Genomic DNA, 23,378 nt, shown 5'->3' on the forward strand with positions numbered 1-23,378 from the left:
AAATACCAAATATAGAAGACACGAACGCTTTCATGTAATTCATTTTTTTCATTGTTTTCATCAAATTTTATTTTGTAGCACAGAACTGCTGTATTCCAAAATAGTGCGATGGGGACGATCCAAACAAGTGCTATATATATCGACGTCCAACAACTTGAGATGTTTTTATCTTCAAAATTGATGTTAAACCAGTTGTCCACTCTGTGACGGTCTTCTTTTTCCATTACATAATAAGCGTACATACAAGAGAGTAATATCGCGCTAATAATATGGTATAACAGAAAACCGGCGAATAACACACATATGATAATTTTTCCAGAACTATAATTAAATAAATTTGAATCTATCAATTTGACAAATAGAAGCGATAGTAGTGTGATCATCACTGGGCACAAGAAAATCGACTTTAAAATATCGCCAAAGGCAAAGTAATGATTATCCACTACAAAGTTGATCTTCTTTGGATTAACAAGACACTTCAAATTGATGGTAAACCCACATGATACCATACAGAGGGTGTAATGTGCTATTATTGGAAGCAAAACATACCCCAAACTGATTTTTCCAAACGAAAAAATGATAAATAAAATTGAACTCATGAACATAATAATAGGAAGGAAAAATGTCGAGTTAATACGTGGGAAATTGGAAACAAATGCACTAAACATCCAGTAAAACGGTATTGGAAGGTCTTGAATAGCAAAAGTATCCATTATGAATATCTGTGTATAAAATCGTGTTATTGTAAGCCAATAAGTTCCAATTAGAAAATCAAGGAAAAATGGAACTATTAATAGAGAAACATAGCCAGGATCGGCTTTAATAGTTTTATCGAGAGAAAGGGGGTATAAAATTGAAAATAATATCAAACATCCAAATGTGAAAATTGAGACAAAGTGATTCGTAAAAAGAAAAATAAACACAGCAGAGAGTTGAGATTTAAATCTGAAGTCCCAAGTGTCGTTTTTATATAAATTACGAGTGTTGGAATATGTTTTACAATTACTTTCTTTTTGCATTTGAGTGTAATACTCACTTTTTGATGAACATTTGAATTTTGATATATTCGAATAAATCTCGTCGTCATCAACTAAATTCGATAACTCGGAACACGTTTCTGTTATACGTAGAAACGTTTGAATGTCGCACTTCATACATATCTTTTTCATAACATTTATTGACAGTTTGGGGATCGACATCTATTACTTGTTTTTAAAATGATATATAAAGTGTCGTTTTTATACAAAGACTAATCAATTATTATATTCATAAAATGTTTATATCCGTCATATTGGTTAGTATCTAAGGATATTTACTCAATTTCAATTCACAAAGTGATGATTAAAATTAAAAATCGACAAAAGTGTTTTATTAGTTATTTAAATAATTATACTATTAAAGTTCACATTAATATTAAATACAAATGTTTTATACAAATATTAATTAGTATATATTTTAGTAAAAAATATAGTTGTAATTAAACATACCAACTATAAAGTATAGTATTTATAAACAATAAAAAAGTTGACAAAATAAATGCTATTTGCCCGTTTTTAACTAAAAAACATACTATAATATGTTTTTTTAATTTTTTACAACTAAAAACCACCCGAAAATAGTCGTAAACTTGTTATTTTAGTTTAAAAGCTATTATTGCTTTTAACAACAATTTCTCACCATTACATATAATTTATTAATACATTTTATGATAATGTCTAACTTCTTGTCAGGTATATCGGCCGTTTAATTAATTGTCTGTGACGAATCCTGACACATTAATGAATGTAATAAGACTATTTTAATTTTTTATTGATATAAGTGTCTTAATTGTATAAAAAATAATTATGTTATATAACGGAATTGAAACATTGTAACTTAATGTGAAAATTAAATTATTCAATTTAATTTTAAATAATATAATTGTCGAGTATACGAGATATGTATGTTCAAATACATAAATTATAAAAAATAATTCACTTTTAGAATATATCTGTGTTTTTTAAATTTTATTTTAATATAAAATAAAATTTGTCTAAAAATTTTAATTAAAAAACAACAAAACTATAATATCATATTATAATTGTTTTACTACTTAAAATACCATTTGTTATTTTTTTAAAAAAACTATTTTTTATATTTTTCAAAAATATAATTGTAATAAACACAAAATTTGTGTATCAGAACCAACAAACTAAATTATTATACACCTCTTTTTCTTTGTAATTATTTGGTGAATCTCACAAGTTAAATAATTCAGTACGAGATCTAAAACAATTTCTTTTACGTCATTTTTTGTAATTGTAAATTCATGAAAACTTGTTCCATATTTTTTTGCTTCTTTTTGTCCCGTCGTGTTTTTAACTACTCTTTTGCTCTCTTCGCATCTGACTCCACAAAGAGCAACGACTTTATTGTAATTGTTGTTTTGAGTTTTGTTAAATATTTTCGACATAAACATTTGCGCGTCATTAAAAGAGTCCAATGAGTCGATTTTGTACATGACAACAATACAATTGCAAACATCAATAAATAATTCTGGAAATTTGGTAATATAAATATATTCGTTGATATCATAAAAATTAATTATTAAATTTGTTCTATCAACACACAACCGCACACGGTAGTCATCATTTGAATTAATGGGATATGAATATTTACAAACTTCATTTGTGAAAGTTCGAATGAAACTTGATTTCCCAATTTCTGGACTTCCAAAAACAGTTGCTTCGATCTGTTGAAGTGTCATTACTTTACAAATTAATAGATTGGATATTTACAATAAAACAATTTATAATTATTAAGTTATAATAATATAGATAATAACACAAAACAATAAATAAACATTAATTTTAAATTATTTTTTTCAATAAAAATAATACATATCAGTACTAAACTTATTATAAGTCATTTAAAACCCTTTCAACTCGTCATTTATATGGTTAAAACACCAAAATATTATACATTTGGTAACTAAGTTTGTGTATAACGATTGTAAGCAAACTATCACAACTTGTTATGCAAATTAACCTTCTAATAACATTTTTTGGTTTTACACGAAGAAGGATTTGTTATGATTACATTTGAACTTGTTCAAAACGAAAAATTAATGATAATAAGTTTTTTCCCAAAACTTTATTTTGGACAAATACACAATATCAATTTATGCCTTTTGTAAATTTTATAAATTAGATTTTGGATATAGTATAATTTCTATTGTCATATTAAATGTTAACAAGCTGATTAACAATGAAAATAAATACACATAAGACTGTATATCTTATACTTTTGTATGTTTAATATTTGATAAAACCCAACGATAATAAAACATTTTTTATCATCTATGTACATAAATATTTTTTTTGATCTCACCTCATTATTGCAATATTAAATATTAGTGCTTTAAAATGTATTTAAATATACACCAACTAATATATGGTTTATTATTTTTTCATTATAAGTTAATAAAAGAATGTACTTATTTAGAATGAAAAAACGATGATTAAAATGTACCTCCTAACACTTTAAGATGAGACAATAAAACTTTAGGTAATTATTTTAAACAGACACGACATTAAACTTGAATACAGTTTGTGGCGAAAAGTCTTGTTCAAAAAGCAAGTATTTTTTGGTTATTAAATTAAATAATTAATTATATTATTATTTTTTTATTATTAAATAAACAACAAAAACAACAAAACGTGTCTATTTGTGATTATTTATTGTTGTACACCTAACCATTTTTTGTAATGTACGAATTAAAAACCTGTTTATATACATACTATATTATTGTTAAACTTTTTTGATAATTCTTAAATCCAAAACAAATTAATTAATTTTTTAACGGGTTTCGATTAATAGCCAATTATAACTGTATATTTCATTTGCTTTAATATTACAAGTTGTATAAATTTATAAACGAAATAATGATATTAATAAAAATTTTAGTAAAAACATTTAATTTAAAAACCTTTTTTCAATATTTCTTCGATTATATTTTTATATCAATAAATACGTGTTATTGCTTAATCATCACATTGGTTATGGTTAGATATATTTTCTTCTTTTCCCAATCATTTATAACAAATAAACAATAACCATATATCAAATAAAGTGTTATAATATCCAACCAAACAACAATTCCTTATTATCGAAGAATTGTTCAACATATGATATTTATTTTTTATATTTATAAAAATTCAAAAAATATTATTATTCTTTCACCAATTCAATTTAATATTTAAATTTATTGTTATTAAAATGGGTTAAATTACAAAATAATTTGTAATGATGTTTTAGAATAATATATCCGTCACTTTTTATCTTTTACCAAATAAAAAGTAATAACTCAGTGCTTATTTCATTTATTGTTTCATGGTCAATACAGGTAACATTGTTTCGTGTGTTTTATTTGTTGTAATTGGGGTTGTTGAAAGTGTTTGTTTTTTAATAACAAAAAAACATAGAAAATTTCAAATTGTCAAATACGATTTAAATATATTTATATTGATAAATTCGAAGGTAAACGTTGAAATTAGTAATACACAATAATAATAATAATAATAATAATAATAATAATAATAATAATAATAATAATAATAATAATAATAATAATAATAATAATAATAATAATAATAATAATAATAATAATAATAATAATAATAATAATAATAATAATAATACCTGTGATTTAAAATGTTTTGAGTATATAAGAAATTAACATTAAGATTGTGTTTTTGATGTTTATAAGTCAATTTGTAAAGTTGTTATTTGAATCGTTCAAAATAAATATGAATTGTTTCCAAAAATACAATTTTATTTTCTCGTTTATATTTATATTATTTGGAGTGTATCCAATGATTCATATAGTTTTTGCAGTGTTAAATGTGTTGAACAAATTGACTTTTGAAAAAACACTTGTTGGACTTATACTTTCAATTGTCAACTGTGTATTGTTTCCATTGATATTTTACTGTAATAAAATGATGCCAAACACTTTTTGTTATTCAAGTGAGTACAACGACTACACTTTTGTTGTCCAATACATATTTTTTGTTGTTTTCGAAGTTATTGCAATTGTTTCGACACTTATTAATGTGATTACTGTTTGTGTCACTTTTTGTTGAAAAAGCATAACAACGAAAAAAATAAATCATATTATGTTGAAATAATACATTTTTTGTTCGAAACTTTATTTGTAATTTTCAATAACAAATATATAACTGAAAAAATTAAAATGGGTTTTAAATAAATACAAATAAATTATATCATATTCTAATTAAATTTAAAAATACCCAAAAAGTCTTGCACAATGCAATTTTACATATTAAACATAATGTTCAAATTGTCATATATGATTGTAATATATAAAAATAGACAACATTTCTTATCAATATAAAACAAAATAAAGTTTAAATGAAATAAAAGGAAAAGCAGTACAACCATAGCGATTAAAATGAATATCTTGTCAACACCATTTTTGTTTTGTGGTGCGGTGCATTTTTCACATTCAGTTGTATTGCAAGGAGTTAGGTAATTGTTTTTGCATTTGTTGCATATATCATTTTCTTCAAAGTAGTGATCAGGACATTCATTATAACATTTTCCTTCTACTTTAAATTTGAAGTTTTCATTACACTCATCACACACGTCCAACGCTTGACATTTATTGCACTTATCGTCACATTTCAAGCACTTTTGGTTATCTGCGAAATATCCAGTTGGGCAATCATTCGAACACTTTTTTTTGTTAAATTCCAAATTCATAATTTCACTGCACATATCACACGTTTCACCATCACTACATCTCTTGCATCCATTCACACTGCATTTCTGACAATTTCCAGCTTCTCCATAGTACCCATCTCCACACGCTCCACTTTTAGAAGTGCATATTGGAGGTGTTCCACTCAACTCAAAGTTGTCAATACATTTACCGCATTCATTATTGTTATTACACTCCAAGCAATTTGCAGTAGTGCATTTATTGCAATAAGTCGCCATGGCGTAAGTGCCCGAAGGACACGTTGCGTAACATTTTTCTTGTCTACTTGGAGCTTAGCTTCGCCAGCACATAAAGAACAGTAAATGTTATCAGTACATGTTTGGCAATTAGAAATGCACATAATAAACTGTATTTCAAAACTCTGTACCGTTTCCAAAATTTATATAAACCCTTTGTCCTAATTTCCCGTTATTTACTGTTTTTTATCTGTTTTATTTTTTATTTTCCTGTTTGTTGAAACAACAACGGTACACAGTTTAAAACCCTTAAAAAACAATACAATTTCAATTATTAAACAAAAAATCGGGAAATTACCCAAATATTGGGTAAATCTTTCCCGAATTTTCAGGTTCGTTATTTGGTCAGTGGTTTATTTTGTAACTAAACGTGAGTAAAACAACATATTTCTAACAAACATAAGATAAACGTAATATAATGATAAACAAACAATGTGACGGACGACATTATTGCATCAAATGATACAACACTTTAGTTAATAATAAGTTTTTGTTTATTTCAACAATTAAAAAGTCATCGATAACATAAAACAAACATTTAAACAATCAAGGTTATTAATAAAAAGAGTCTAAAATAAAATAAACAGTTCAAAAATAAAAATATAACTTTTCAATTGTATAGCCTTAACCTATTAATCTTCTCTCAATACTTGTTTTATTCATTAGTACTTTTATTTTTTTTATAAGAAACACAACTTGGTGATTCTGTAAACATGGACATTTAATTATAAAGTTGTGTTTTCGTTTTTTGGCAAAAATTGTGTTATGGAAATCAAAATTTTAATACGAAGTTTATTATTATATTTTTCAAGTAAATTTTTGGTGAATAATTTATTTGTCAAGTAAAATTAAAAAATTCATGTTCGTTATCTTGTTTTTTGAGTAAATATTTATAACAAAAAATGAGGGTTAAGAAAAGAAAAAATTATTTAGAAATTATTTGTCTAAAAAATCGGGGCATCCCAGTACAGAGTTTTTAAAAACAGTTTACAAAATAGTTTCCTAAAATATAAACAATCAGTGTTGTCCCAATCCATTGAAGGGTTGTCAACAACTTGATTTAGGTTTATTCCTTTATCCTATAAATACTTTTTATTTTTCTTTTGTATTTCTTCAAACACACTATAGTTGCTTGATACAATTTTATCACCCACTGGGAAATCAATTGTCGTTTTTGGGGGGTTATTATCGGAAAAGTTTACCAATTTTCTATAATCCTTCTGATTTTTTCTTTTTTAGATTTATCTAAATATTTGTCGAGCTCAGGTATAAAGAAAAAAATGCTATTTCATATCGTGTTTCTTTTTTATCGTTTCTCTGAATCTCTTAAGTATCCCATATTGAGCATTTTTTTCCATTCTTTGCCAAATAAAATTTCTGAACCTTAAAAAGAATAATGAAAAGTTAAAATGGTAGACACTGTCAATGGTGTCGGATGCACTGATGGAGCTAGAGGAGTCAAATATAAACACTGGGATGATATTGTTGATATGACAGTCGTTTTACCAATAGATACGTAAAATGGAAATCTGAAAATAGCACGAGACTTTTCTATTGGGGAAATCCATGTTTGTGTTTCATCATATCTTATAACTATCCAAATTTTATCAATATTCCCCAAACACGACAATAATTTTGTGTCGTGTTTGTCAATAATTTGTTATTAGCAGTGTTCATTATTTTAAACAAAGGTAATATTTCCAATGATTTACTACATGAATTAAAACATGTTTTACATAAAGTCGCCAAACAACAATATTTTTCTTCCTTTTCTACACACTTTTTTAATATGACACGTTTTGATGGTGATACTTGGTACATTTTTGTTATTTTTTTAAAATATTTTTAAAAAAATATTATTTTAAATGTATCATATAACTCTGGAATGGATTTTTATTAATCAGAAAAATGAAATTTATTTAATAAACAACACAGGTGTACTTTTTACTACAAATATCATTAGGACCATTGTTGTTGTGGCAACAATCCAAAACAATGTAATTGACTGAATTTATTATTCCATATTTGTTTAATACACTTTCTGTTTTAATTTTATGTTATCCGAAGTTTGGAAAACATTAAAAACATCAACTTCTAATACAAATTATTTAGGAACATTTTTTGTTAATAAAATCCAAAGTTATTGTGTTGTGACTATTACCTAATTTGTACATTATATCAGTTGAAACATTTCCATTATTGCATTTTACTTTTCATTTAATTATATTTAACGTAACCACACATTTTATCATTATAAACTCTATTTAAAAATGATTTCCGAAATGTTGTTTATATACACAGTTTAATGGTTAAGTAGAATATAATTATCAATTAAAGTTATAATGAGTTTGTTCTTTGTCACAAAAAAATAACACCAAAGACAAAAAACTAAAATAAAAGTGTGTTAATTTTTATACTTTTTTGTTAAAAAAAATTAGGTACTTCAAAATCGTTAATTTTTCTATCACTCAATTGTTCTGAATGCAAAGAAACTAAATATGTCTTCATTGATAATGTACTTACTCCTAAAAAATATTTTTTAAACAAAAACAACAAAATACATTTATTTAACAATTTGTTTAAATTTTTGTATTTTTCGCACAAGTTACAAATTGTTAAAATGATAACATCATATTAAGTTTTGTCTGATATTTGTTTAAATTTTTTGAATATTATTCAAACAAAATTAAATGTCTCCAACTTTTCAACAACATCGATAATTGATGGCCTCTTTATTGGATCATCATCCCAACACCGTGAAATGATGTTGTACTCATTTTGTGTTATGATTTCCTTATTTGGAAGACCTTTTCCAGAAATAACAAATTCGGCAATTTTCCATAGAAATTTGAAATCTACTTTATTATAAGGGTTTTCCCACCCAAATGTTTCATACATGGTGACACCAAACGAATAAATATATGATGACATTTTGTACTTCTCCTTTTTCAACACTTTGGGTGCCATATACACAGGTGTACCAATACCCTTTGTGAATGTCATGTTCGTCATCAATAAATTGACATTTCTTCTTGATCCAAAATCAGTCAACTTCGCATTCACTTTTTCATTTGTATCAAGTGAAAAAACAAGAATGTTATCTGGCTTGATATCTCTGTGTAATATGTTATTTGAATGTAAATATTGAATTCCTTTTGATGCGTCTAACATCAATTTCACTCGAAATTTCATATTAACTTCTTCACTTGTTTTGTGTTTCATCAAGTCTTGTAAACTTCCAAATTCAGCAAATTCAGTGACCATACATATCTTAGATGGAATAAAGACCGCGCCATAGAAATGGACGATATACTCACTTCGGAATTTGTCTAACATTGACACTTCTTTTGTAAATTCATCCATTAATTGTTTCGTCTCAGAAAATTCCTTCATCTTTTTAATAGCAACAACATGTCATCGAAAATTTCCTTTGTAAACAATTCCAAAAGAGCCTTCACCAAGTTTCTTTTCTTCTTTAAGTTCGTCTGGGTCTAAACGCGTCGATATTTCAGTCTTCCCACTAATTCCAATCGAAACTTCGGAAGTCTCCCCTTTCTTTAAATTTGCAGAGAACAAAGAGATTGTATCTTCTATTTGTGTTGAACAATTCACCAACAAAAAGACTTCAAATTCACACGCTTTTCCTTTTGGAATTGAAACGACTTTTGGCTCACTTCTGAATGAATATTTATAGTTGTCTCCTTTTGAAGAAAACTGAACTTTGATAATGTTTTTGGAATTGTTGCCAATACATATCAATTCACGCGATTCCTCCCCAACTTTAAGATCACCATAATCCGCACTCTCAAAAGTTATTTTATTGGTATTGACTACAACGTTTTTATTTGTCGTTTTGATAAATTTGATGTTTGATTTGCTCATTTCAAACAGACACGTCTCCTTTTGTGCTTTCTTCCTCCTTTTGTGTTCAATCACTTTGAAAGTGATTATTATACACATTATTATAAATAACAAGATTACAATAACTACGAAAAAAAACACATACGAATATGACCCACCAGACGGCTTGCGTTTGGCATGACGTACCAGAGCCATTGGGAATATGCCAGAATGTGCATTTAGAGCACTTCGATTGTGTGACTTCAATACAATCAGATATTTTGTCAATCGAAGTACAAACATCTGATAATAAGACGAAGTTGTCTGTACATGATGTACATATTCCATATTGTGTACATTCAGTACAATTCGTTGTTTTTGAATCACATTTCACACACATCTGATTTAAAATGAAATACCCTTTCGAACACGACGCACATCCACTCATAGTTTTTATGTCGCAGTTATCCAAGTAGTCATATGAAAGACATTTTGTAGAATCAGTCAACAAAAAGTTGTGTTGTATACATTGTAAACATGTCGATTTCTGATTACATATGGTACAATTCTCAATACAACTCTCACACTTTCCATCTGCATCTCTGAAGTAATTGATGTGACATATTGCACATATAGAACGCGTCTGCATGAGCTTTTTGCAGTTGTTTGTGACTTCAGATATTTCTCCACATGTCCCATTTTCAAGTAAAAAGTAGTTGTCTTTGCAAAGGAGGCACTCATCAGAATTATAACAATCGACACATTTGTCTGAACATTTAAAACACTTGTTGTCCAATACAAAATAACCGGTTTCACAACGACAACACCTGTCGCCTTCTTGTGTTAATTTAATACATTTGTCACTTTGTGTAGTGTTGAGTTCACACACCCTTGCAGGCGTATTAAAATATCCATCGACACAAACTGGACATTTCCCATTTTTGAATGAAATTGCACAGTTGGTGTTGGGTTCGCAAAGGCCACTTGTATTCACAGTATAATTTTTGTGCTCACACGAAGTACAATACGTGTTTTGGGTTTCAGAACATGAAGTCTCTGATAAAACTTCACACTGCCCAGTCACTCTATTCATAACTCCAATTTGTGAACACTTCAAACATTTGTCAAAATCGCACAGATCACACAATTCACCAAATGTAGTTGAACACCCTTTACATGAATTACTCGATGGATCTTTGTAATAACTTGTTTCACAATACAAAATAGTCGATGTCGTCGCAAGTGAAACATTGTTTTGGACTTCACATATGACAGATTCGCCTTTATCGATTAAAAAGCTTATTGTATTACATATTTGACATGTTAATGAATCTTTGCATTGAATACAATTGTCTGAACATTTGAGACATGTTGTAGATGATGTGTAATACCCTTCTGAACACTTTCTTGCATTTTGCAACCAATAGAGTTGAACACTTCCCGTTGAATTATCAAGTGGTAGACAGACACCATTGTCATCATAATAATAGTTTTGTTCACAAGAAATGCATTTTCCATCAACTCAATGAAGACACTTGTCAGGACATTGATAACATTCGTATCTTTTAGCTTCATATTTTGGAAGACATTCTTCACATAAAGAATAATGCAATGTTTGATATGTTCTATTACTTATGGTTGATATAACATTGCATTTATTTTCATATAAATAACATCCATTTTTACAAGAAAGACACATCGAATTTTGTGTTGAGTCTGCATTCCCTTCAAAAGCAACGCAGTTGTATTTTGTATCACTTGTCACTGCAAAACTCGACGATTTCTTCATACTTTTTGTTGTTGAACTTTGAAAGCCAAAATTGTTTCCCATAAACAACTTTTTTGTTTGATCTTCTAAAGTGAACACTACACCATCTATTTGAATTTTCTTCGATATAAATAACACTTTCATTCACTTCTTTAAATTGAGTCAAATAATTGATGCTTTTAGTAAATTTCAGAGTGGAATTGTTTTGTTGTGTAAAATGACCATTGAAGTTTACTGTTTGTGCCAAGTTGTTGGTTTTCAACAGAATCATTGCGTTCTCCGTGTTAATTGGACAATGAAGGACATTTTCTTCGTAACTTAAATGATTGTTCATATCATTTCCTGTGAAATTGCATTGTGTGTTTTCATTGAGTAAATTTCCTTCTTGACAAATCCGATATAATTTCTCACCAATAAGTTTTGAATTTGGAGTGAAAGCATCAAATTGATGAAGGGATTCAAAAGATATCAATTCGATGCAATAATTTAATGAAGTGGTCTTATCATATTCAATAGTCATTGCATTGTTGTTGTTTTGAAAGTTTGCATCGGTTTCGATCATAATTATTCCATTTCTATTTGTGTTGTTTTGTGGATTGTGGAAAACAATTCTGACAACTTTATCAATCAACAGAGTTGTAAATTGTTGAAATATGATATGCGTATTTTGGTTGAACTCCAACATATTTTTTATATGAAAAACAGTGTTAATAGTATTAAAAACGACATCACTTTGGATGTTGGCGTTTCGTGTTTCAAGGACATGACTTCCTGTGATTGTATTTCTTTGATTGAAAAAGTTGATTTGTTGCCAACTTTGATTTGCAGCCACGTTGTAGTTGGTGGAGTCAATTTGAAGTATCAAATTGCTCTGTAAAGAATACTCCAAACAGTCTCCTTTGTTCAAAAACGCGTCTGATGGATCCCAAATGCCATTGGTGTAATTGCAATAACACATATACCCATTTAACAGTGATTCAACATAAAACGCTCTACGTCCACAAGACGATAATATACCATCACCTGTCAGTTTTTTATCAACAGAAAATAAGATTTTATTGATAAAATCTTTGTTGTGATTAACTGTTTGTATATTGACGCCTTCTTTGAAGTAATAATCACCAATGGAAGTTATCGTCAAATTATTAATAAAAACTTCAATCAAGAATTCAACTTTAATATTTTCCTTCATTTCAAAATGTGTGAAAGTCATAGAAGTGGTTTTATCGTTGAATGGCGTTAAAATGTATTTCTTATTTGTGTCAAATAAAACTGAATAAAACGAGGAAAGTTGAACTTCAATTGTGACTTCATTGTCAACATCATCAGTTAAATCCAAATCGTATAAAGAATGGTTATATCGGCAATCGGGATAATTCCAGTCATAAGTTTCAAGAAGTTGGTGTGTTGTACTTTTACAAGTACACGCCGTGTTACAAAGATCTGTAATTAAGACAATCAAAATTTAATAATATTTGACATTTATAATAACATTTATTTGTATATTGTCGTATATCAATAAGTTGTGTTTTTATACGTTTTGGTTATAATAATGGCTATGTTATGTAATTATTAAAAATGCATTAACTTTGTTATATGAATATTTGCAAATAAATTTTCATAACAGTCAACACCATCACAACATTTTTAAAAATAATATTTGAAATAATAAAAATTAAACAACAAAAAAACAAAACAGAAAATAAAATGTTTTTTACATTTTTTATTTTTTTAGTTTGTTACAGTAGGAGAAATGAACTAGGACCATTAGAACAATTAGGGCGACTTTAGTAAAAAATGTGAAACGGTAAAAAATACATTTTTGGGACAAAACCCTTTATCGACAATAACATTATTTAAATAACAAAAATTCAAATAACGTTTTATCAAAAACAATATTCATAAAAGAAAATACCAATAACAAAAACCAAATAACAAAAAATACAACAATTGTTTAAAATTTAGGAGAGATGCCTTTCTCTAGTCGATCACCTCTTATCCCGAGCCGCTGCAAATTTTGATTGTTTTAATTGGGTGTTTAAACCCAATTTGAGACACCTCTCATAATAATACTACTCAAGGGGTCTTGTATCACTTTGGTTGTTGCTTTTTATTGTGTTGATGGATACTAACGAATTAATAAAACAGATACGAATGAAACAAACAGTATGAAATAAATTGATTTTTCGATTTTTTATTTAAATGATTATAATTTTTAATTAATCACTTATTAACCCTGAATATATAAAAAGGCTATTCAAAACTATTAAGTTTATAAATAATTATATTTTTAAAATAACATTTAAAAACAAAAAAATGTAATAACATTTTAATTTGTTTAAAAATAAAACATGAACAATTTGGTATTACAACATAAAATTATTATAATAGTGTCATATTGGATAACGTAAACATGTAAAGTCGTCCATTTTCATTATAGGTTGTCATAATATTTTCATAAAAAACAATAATTTACCACCTCAAAAATTCTTACGATACACACTGGACTGTTGAATACCATTTTCATGAATCCAAAGTTTAAGATATGATAAAGAAATAATCTTAATTCACAAGTATATTTTTTTACTTGTTGATTGATAATTCGAAAAGACTTTCCCATACAAAAAAAACATTTTCTATAAACAAGGTTTTTAACACTAATTATAATAGAAAATGTTCAAAATTTCACATTTTTACAAATTTGTATTTCCCGTTATTTAACGGTGTTTTGGCGCAATAAAATATAGAGAGAAAATAACAAAAATGTTGAAAAAAAGAAAAATGAAATTAGTTTAAATTGATTGGACAATTTTGTAAAGTTTCAGTTTTTTTCAAAGGGTTAAAATGATTGGTCGTCTTAAATTTGTGCACATTTATTACAACGGGAAGAAGACCTAATCATTAGGAGTTTTCACTAAAGGTTCAGATTCATTTCTAAAGTACCGGGTCTTTTTTCCCTACTGTATTATTATTATTATTATTTACAGTTAGTTCCATAAAAATTTACTAATGTCTCAAATTAATAATAAAATATACCAAAATAAATATAAATTGCACTTATTTTCAACTTTGTTTCAAAATAATATTAAATTGTATCATAATTAATGAAAATGTCTCAAATATTTAGTAAATTGTATCATAAATAAATAAAATGTCTCAAAATAATATTTTGTTTCAAATTATCGAAAAAATGTATCAAATAAATGAAAAATATATATCATAATTGTTATAAATTGTCTCATAATTTTGATAATTATTTCTAACATTATTGTTAATTACCAAATTTTTGTGTATTTAAACTGAATTTTTAATTAAAGATTGTATGTCAATCGACCATTTTGAATTCATTCATCAAGTTAATGTTAATCATTATCTCGACAGACCCCCTCTTCAAGAAAATATACCAATTGAAAAAGGTCTCATACCAATGAGACAAGAAGAGGAAATTATGGCTACAAGAACCATCATGATTGAAGAAAAGCATCACGAACAACAGTCGTCCAAGAAAAAAAGAATATATGTTAATATTACCGAATCACAGAGACAAAAAAATGATTGAACTTTATGCAGAGTTTGGGACGACAAAATCTGTTGACTTTTATCAACAAAAGACAAGAATCCAGACTCAGTCTTGTAGAAGACTTTTAAAAGAACTCTGTAGTGGCAGGAACATATCAAAGCCATCGAAAAGAGGAAGAAAACCTAAATATAGTCATGAGCTGTTAACGGAAATATCAAAACAACTTTCTATTGAAAAAAGTCTACGTGATTGTAAGAGAGATATCGCTGAGAAAAATATGCAGTCAATTTCAATTTCAACAATAAATCGATATATTCACAGCAAACAAATAATGGAAACGTGTTTATTACCACAACTATCATTTATTGAAATAACCAAAAGAGGACCCGGTGCAAATACACCAGAAAATAAAGAGTTGAGAGTCGAAAAGATGAGAAAATTAGACCAATTAATTATCTCGAGGTATTCAGTTGTATTTGTTGATGAAAGTCACTGGAGTGTTGGAAATGTGAGAACGAGGGCATGGGGACAACGAGGAAGAAAACATATCGTCGAAACGCCATTGATAACGTATAACTTAAGTTGCATTTGCGCCATATCAGATTCTGGAAATAAATATTGCAATTTATTCAACACGGTAGTTAACGGAGACATATTTAAAGTATATTTTCAGAATTAAATTGAAGCATTTACTTCAGATGGAAGTAGGATTGTTTTTGTTTTGGATAACGCAGCTATACACAGAGATAAAATTGTGGAAATCGCAAATGTAAAGGGGTGTGAAGTATTATATAACGCTCCTTATTCTCCGGAGTGTAATCCAATAGAAATGGTTTTCGGTATTTGGAAAAATAAAGTCGGGAAAATGGGAAGTGTTGATTTGAAAGATATGATCGAAACATAAGTTTATGTTTTAATGAAATTCCACCACATGAAATTAAAAAACAATTCAACATTTTTACTCTGTAGTTACTCCAAAAATATTTGCTCGTGAAGACCTTTAATTATTATTTTTAAATGTTTTTTTAATTATTATCAAAATTATGAGACAATTTATAACAATTATGATATATATTTTTCATTTATTTGATACATTTTTTCGATAATTTGAAACAAAATATTATTTTGAGACATTTTATTTATTTATGATACAATTTACTAAATATTTGAGACATTTTCATTAATTATGATACAATTTAATATTATTTTGAAACAAAGTTGAAAATAAGTGCAATTTATATTTATTTTGGTATATTTTATTATTAATTTGAGACATTAGTAAATTTTTATGGAACTAACTGTATATCAAAACAGTAATAATAATTCACACGATTTATTTCTCCATTCTGTACACCATCAAATGTTTTATTTCAAATTCCTTCATTCCTTTGTTACACAAACATTTTTCGCCTTCATACTCAAACGAATTACTTCCAACCTCACAAAACACTTTGTCGTGGTTCATTTTCGCCACTTTGATATCTCCATTTCCGACATCCAACAATTTAGTTGTGAATCTACTTTCAGCGCAAAATGCAAAGGACGCCCTTTTTTCTTTTATGTTGTATTTCCCACACTTCTTTTTCCCATTTTCTTTTAATGTGAAAACGAACGCTTCTTTGTCACCGAACGTGACATTCTCCGACGTGATACTTTTGAAGACAACGGCTCCAAACAAATTTCCATCATAATCTTCTATTGTGAGTATGAAACCATCACATTTCGATATTTTCTTGATAAGTCCGTTACTCCCGCGCACCGACAAGTCTTTAAAAACGTCGTAGATAATCGGTCCGACGTTTTGTCCGCTCCACGTTTGTAGTTGTTTTTTATCTTCACTGCTCAGATAATTTTCGTCATATTCAATTTGTTTTTTGAATTGCTGTGGCGTTTTCGAAATTGTCTTTTTTGATTGACTCACAACCGTTGGAGAGTTTTCTATTTTATCTGAACGGATCATATTCTGTGCCAACTCTGTTGATCGTATTGAGTCAAATGAGCTTTTCTGGTCTTTCAACAAGTTTGTTTCTCTTGCAATAGTGTTATTACCCATTGAAATCTCACCTTTTTTGTTTCTATCCTTTTCTTCTGAATTCGAAGATATTTTAGAATTAAAAATGTCACCCTGTGTGACATTTTCCATCTCTTGTAATGTTTTATGTGCTTCTGAATTGGCCTCAAAACGAAAGACTTTCGGTTCCTTTAAATCTTCATTATGAATATCTTTTGGAAATGTATTAGTTTTATCTTCTCCAATAATAATCATTTTTTGTGTCGTTTTTTTCCTCAATTTCTTTGGTTTTCCCAAATTTTTGTACTCCGATTGGGGTTGTCGTTTCCGGTATTTCCGTTTTGGTTTTTTATTTTCATTTTGTATATCGATACTTTCGTTTTGTTTCTTCTCATCATTTATTTGTTTTATAATTTCGGTGTTTTGAGTGTCGTCTTCAGTCTCTGAAAAGGAATCTTCTATTTCTAACATTTTGTTCTTCACTTTCTCTTCACTTTTTGTGTTTTGTACAAAAGTAATTGAGTTGTCATTTTTATTCTCTTTTTGTTGTTCATTTCCGTCTATTTTTGGTTTCACTTTTGTCATATAATTTTCATTTATTTTTTCATTCAATTTGTCGTTGTTAGAAATTTCATTGTTGCTCAAAAATGTGTTTTCTGTTTTTTGTTGATCAAAAAGAAGTTCACTCATTCTGATTTTTCCATTAAGTATCTTTTCCTTTTGACTGAACTCCATAAACATCTGCGCCTTTCGGAAAGAGTTTTTCTTAAGCTCTTCTTCAAATTGCATTTTCTCTTTTTGTATTAAAAGTGTGACTATTTGGTTTTTTGTTTCAACAATGTGTGCCCCATCTTCCAAACACTTTTTCTTGAGTTCATTGATGAAATAAGAAAGATCTGTAACCATTGCAGCAGTGATCCCTATCTCTTTGGAAAGTTCAAAACACTCTTCCTCACACTTCTCTGTACTTCCCACATATTTTTGAATTGTTGCAATTTGCTCGACAGGTGTTAAAGAATTGATCTCTGTAATTAACGTTTGTGGTGAAGGCAACACCATCTTAATGTGTGTGTCTATACACTTTTTAATAAATTCTAAACGCAAATTAATGTCAGGAGAATTTGTTTTAAAGAGAAAATAAATGTCTGGCTGCGCCATTGAGTTGTAAGTGTTTAATCTTTTCAGTTATTGTATTATTATTTTTTACGTTTAAACCCAAACAGAAAAGTAAATTATTTCTTGTTTGTTTAAATTATTTTATTGGTTTCATTTTAATATTATTTGTTATTAAAAGTTAATACAAAGCACTTTTGAGAAAACACAAAATAGTCAAATTGATAAAAATTAAATATTTTTAAAAAAGATTAAGGAATAAATGTGAACATTTTTTTTATTTTTTGTGTTATGTTAAAAAGTGTAAAATTTGTATAATGAACAATTTAATTCTTTAATTATTTAAATAAAAAATATCAATTTAACTCACAAATACAGAATTTTGGAATAAATAATATTCATGTTGAATCAATGAAATAGCACGCAAGCCAAACATTGATAATTACAACGTAAATATTTCTGTGATCAAATTTAAAGTATTTTTTTTGAAAGGAAAAAAATATTATATTTTTTGGCTGTTTATGCAATCTAATAGAAAACCAGTTTCATTAATAAATTTATTTTAATGTTTTACATATTAGAAGTATAATTAATATCAGTATTCTCACGTTTGAAAAATTAACAGTTCTTAACAAACATGATTTTACAGTTTTATTTTTCAATTTTTATTGGTACAGAATGTATGTATTTAAATTTTATATAAAATCCGATCAAACAACGATATATAAATGAACATTAAACATTGAATATTAAATATGTTATATCATTTAAATTAAAATATGCCATGTATTGGAGTAATTTATCTTTGTGTAAGGTTATATTTTATGTTAATATTTTTAGATAATGAATTATTATAATTGACATTATAATACATTAGCATTTTATTCACTTCATTTTAAAAACACCAATTTTAAATAACCATTAAAATCATCATCAGTCAATATATTTAATATCAGCGCCCAATACTTTAAACAACTTATCAATCATATTTGAATTAATAACAAAATTGACTTTTATATTTATTTGTACAACAGAATGCACTTTCAAAACTAATATTTAAATTGTTTATGTTTACAAGTAAGTTTTAAAACATTTCTAAAAACTCATTTTCTTTATTACGATGATAATAAAATCACACAAATAAAAACATTGGTACAAAAAAAATTTATTGATTTAGCCAATGATTATTCAACTTATTTTAATAATCATGTCAATAAAATCGATGTTTTGAATATAAAAACGACATTCTGTTGTGCTTGTGTTGATACTCATTAAAATCAATTGCAACTACTCAACGTTTGTTTTAAAATTGGTAATGATGATTCAGCAAATAAAAGAATGTGTAATTAAATATTTTAAACAAATTGTTTTGTCAATTTTATAGTCGGTACAACACAATACAACAATCAAAAACTTAAATGCAGCATTTCAAATCGGTTGATTTATAACAACAAATTTGGACACTTGAACATCGTAGAAAAACAAACAAAACAGAATAATTTATAAAAGGGATTGCGACATGATCTACTCATGAATTGAATCAATCTCCATGTGTAGGAATAAATATGAAAATCAACAGAAATTAATTACGGTTGTAATTTATACATGTAAGGTGAACTAAATTGTAATTTAATTCCAAATAAAGGCGTCTCGATATCTTAATTGAATTCTTATTATGCTCGATAGTTACATAAAATTTAATGGATATAAATATAGAAACTAATAACAAACAGTTGTTTATAATAAAATATAGTTAATCTTATTAAGACGGACTTTTTTTCATTGACTATACAATCAAAGGCATCGATTAGTCGTAAATGAGTAATTTTTGTAGAAAATTCTATTTAATATTGAAATTTATTTTTTGTTAAATATTTAGTTTTTAATTCAACAAAAGTAACAAGTTCAAAAACAAAATATTTAATTGTCGTACACCAAAATTATTGGCCAATTGTGCGACAATTAAGCAAGTTTGACAATTATAATTATGTCAAATAGACGCCTTTGACTTTAATTAAAAAAACATTTCAATAACAAAATTTTAAAAATAAAATAATAATACAGTCGATACTCTATCGGATTGGAATGATGGGAAAATGGTTTTTCCCAAGGATTGGAAAATAAAAAGAAAATTTTATTTTTAATTTCTATATTTTTTGGCATTATTTATTTCTTTTGACAAAAACACAATTTAAAAACGTACAGTGAAAATACGTTTGAAAATGATGGGAAAATAGTTTAAAAATGACAGATTTTATTTTAAAAGGACAAGATTTTTAATAAAAAGGATGAAAATCATAAAAAGTGATGGAGATTTGTTTTAAAAAGGACATGTATTTTTATTGAAAAGGACAGGATTTTTGATAAAAAAACGAATTTCGAAAGAAATGATGATTTTCATGAAAAGGACAGGAATTTATTATAAAAAGGATGGGATTTGTTAAAAGGATGGATTTCAAGAAAATGTGACAGCCATTTTTTGAAAAAGGATAACATTTTTAACAAAAAGGATCGATTTTTAATAAAATATAATGTATTTCCGAATTTTCCCGATTTTACACATAAAACAAAAACAATTAAAATACCATAAACGTGTTTCAAAAATAGGAATATGAATCAATAATCAAATTAAAATAAAAAAAGATTTACATTATTTTGATCTAAAATCTTAATAACTGATTTAAATGTCAAAGTCTTTGACATTCATCGACGCAATAGACCCAATAGCTAGGAATGATTTTATTGAAAATCCACCATCTATTCAGCGGAATGAACAACGGCACCAGGTTGAATCAAAAACACATTTCATTCTTCCCCAATCGACCAAAAGAAAAAGGGGAAGATACAAAAGTCGGTCAGAATCAATAAACCAAGCCAAAAGACCTTATCACAAAGTAACGATACAAAACAAATTCAATATGATTAAATTTTTCATAGTTAATGTGGACACTAAAGATGATGTGTTTTACAGTGGAGAACTTGGTATTAAAATCAAGGCTATCAAAAATATGTTAGTCAAATTAAAGTAATGAAAAGGTCTTCAATATATATTTCATGGAATTGATGAAACATTATGACGACAACAACATTTCAGCAGTGTTTCGGTGTGACAATTGTACTATACACAACCATTTGAGAGAACTCGTAACTAACACTCGTCATTCAGTTGTTTATAATACAGCTTACAGTCCTGAACTCAACCCAATCGAAACTGTTTTGGGGGTTTGGAAAAGGCGTGTAGAAAATGACATATGTATTTGGACTGGCCTTGGCGATCTTCTTGAAAAAAATAAAAATGGATTTAATTTAACCAGCTGAAGTAATAGCGTCGATGGAGAGATGTCGCAATGAAATTTGGGCAAAAGCATATAAAAAAGACTTGTAATTTTAATTTGTTTTTGTTTTATGTGTAAAATCGGGAAAATTCGGAAATACATTATATTTTATTAAAAATCGATCCTTTTTGTTAAAAATGTTATCCTTTTTCAAAAAATGGCTGTCACATTTTCTTGAAATCCATCCTTTTAACAAATCCCATCCTTTTTATAATAAATTCCTGTCCTTTTCATGAAAATCATCATTTCTTTCGAAATTCGTTTTTTTATCAAAAATCCTGTCCTTTTCAATAAAAATACATGTCCTTTTTAAAACAAATCTCCATCACTTTTTATGATTTTCATCCTTTTTATTAAAAATCTTGTCCTTTTAAAATAAAATCTGTCATTTTTAAACTATTTTCCCATCATTTTCAAACGTATTTTCACTGTAAAATGAATATTTTAACAGAACATTAATAAGAGACACGTGTAAACATATGAAATTATTTGTCATTATTCATATTTTAATTTGTATGTTAAAAACACATAAACAACATGATGGATTTATTATTGTAGTATCTATTACAATACTTAATATCTTAAAACAAAAAAAGATTCTCGATATTAAGCAGATAAAAAACAGATACAGTCTGTCTTTAAACGTTATCTGGTACCTTTTGAAACATAAAGATTGGCATATTTTAGGAAGCCGTCTTTAAAATCCATCTCAATCGTTTTGGTTTTTTTTATCACTTTTTATCTAATGCTTAATGTTTTGACAAAATTAAAGCTATCTTATGTCCACCAGATGACGTTAAAAGACTGACTATATTAGAAATTGCGAATAGATATAATTGTGGTTTAAATGCTTATTTTGTAATATGTAATAATTGTGATTATTTTAATAAAAACTTGTGTTCAACTTATTAGTGAACACTAAATTGTTCACCAAGTTTTATATTATTATTATAATAAATCTGTTTTAAGCTATTATTATATTTTATTGTTATAATTTTGGTTTTACTATTTTGACAAATCAAATGCATTTATCACCAAAAAATTACTTGTTTATATAGATTGCCAAATTCTTGATTTCAATACTATTAAGTTGGATTTTTTTGTTCACAAAACCAAAAAAGTAAAAAAGAAAATAAGATTGTATTACGCTATTAAGTACTAATTATACGGGTTTTATATTTATAAAATCGGATTGGAACAAATTTTGATTGGATATAAAACCAAATCCAATAGAATACCAATCCGATAGAGTATCGACTGTACTAATTAAATTAAAACAAATTGATTCAAAGATATTTAAACATAATATAAGACGTGTAAAACGACAATTATTTATCATTTTATTTAATAATTTAAGATGGTTAAAAAGATTTAAATAAAATTAATAACTGAGTTGTGAAATTAAATTTAATCAACACTTTTGTTTAAAAATCTTAATATCTTTTGTTATTCCTTTTCAAAAGGGAATCTTTCTGGTAAAAGACTTCCCAGCCAGTCAAGCGCATATTTAATTTCTTTAGTTGCTTCATTTTCGTTTCTCCAGTCTAATTCGTCATTCAAACAAATTGAATATGGTTCATAATGTTTTATGATCATCATATTTCGAACATTATTGCGGTGTTCGTTACTCAATCCCCCATAAAAGCTATTATCCGACTCTTTGACGTAATTTCCAAGCTCCAAATTCTTGAGGTAGTGCATTGAAAAATATGGTATATTTATCGAAGTAACTTCCTCACTCTATTATTCGCGTTTCGATATCCTCGTGAATCC

The 23,378-nt window shown here is 27.1% G+C and overlaps 3 protein-coding genes across 3 annotated transcripts; all 3 read right to left on the bottom strand.

Annotated features, from left to right (window-relative positions):
• Positions 1–5,525: 5,525 nt before the first annotated feature.
• On the bottom strand, positions 5,526–6,000 carry EIN_455260 (hypothetical protein; the record flags this gene model as incomplete). The annotated part of the gene is made up of 2 exons (XM_004256439.1): positions 5,526–5,606; positions 5,647–6,000. 2 exons carry the CDS (start codon positions 5,998–6,000, stop codon positions 5,526–5,528), a joined length of 435 nt encoding a protein of 144 aa, XP_004256487.1.
• A 2,694-nt stretch (positions 6,001–8,694) lies between these two features.
• On the bottom strand, positions 8,695–12,839 carry EIN_455270 (protein serine/threonine kinase, putative; the record flags this gene model as incomplete). The annotated part of the gene is made up of 6 exons (XM_004256440.1): positions 8,695–9,405; positions 9,457–9,953; positions 10,006–11,190; positions 11,262–11,489; positions 11,533–11,763; positions 11,849–12,839. The coding sequence occupies 6 exons, from the start codon at positions 12,837–12,839 to the stop codon at positions 8,695–8,697; spliced, it is 3,843 nt and encodes a 1,280-aa protein (XP_004256488.1).
• A 3,640-nt stretch (positions 12,840–16,479) lies between these two features.
• EIN_455280 (hypothetical protein) lies at positions 16,480–18,216 on the bottom strand (the record flags this gene model as incomplete). The annotated part of the gene is made up of 1 exon (XM_004256441.1): positions 16,480–18,216. The coding sequence occupies one exon, from the start codon at positions 18,214–18,216 to the stop codon at positions 16,480–16,482; it is 1,737 nt and encodes a 578-aa protein (XP_004256489.1).
• Positions 18,217–23,378: the final 5,162 nt, after the last annotated feature.

This window comes from Entamoeba invadens (assembly GCF_000330505.1).
Source record: "Entamoeba invadens IP1 unplaced genomic scaffold scaff_1105074726215, whole genome shotgun sequence".
NCBI classification, from domain to species: Eukaryota; Evosea; order Mastigamoebida; family Endamoebidae; genus Entamoeba; species Entamoeba invadens.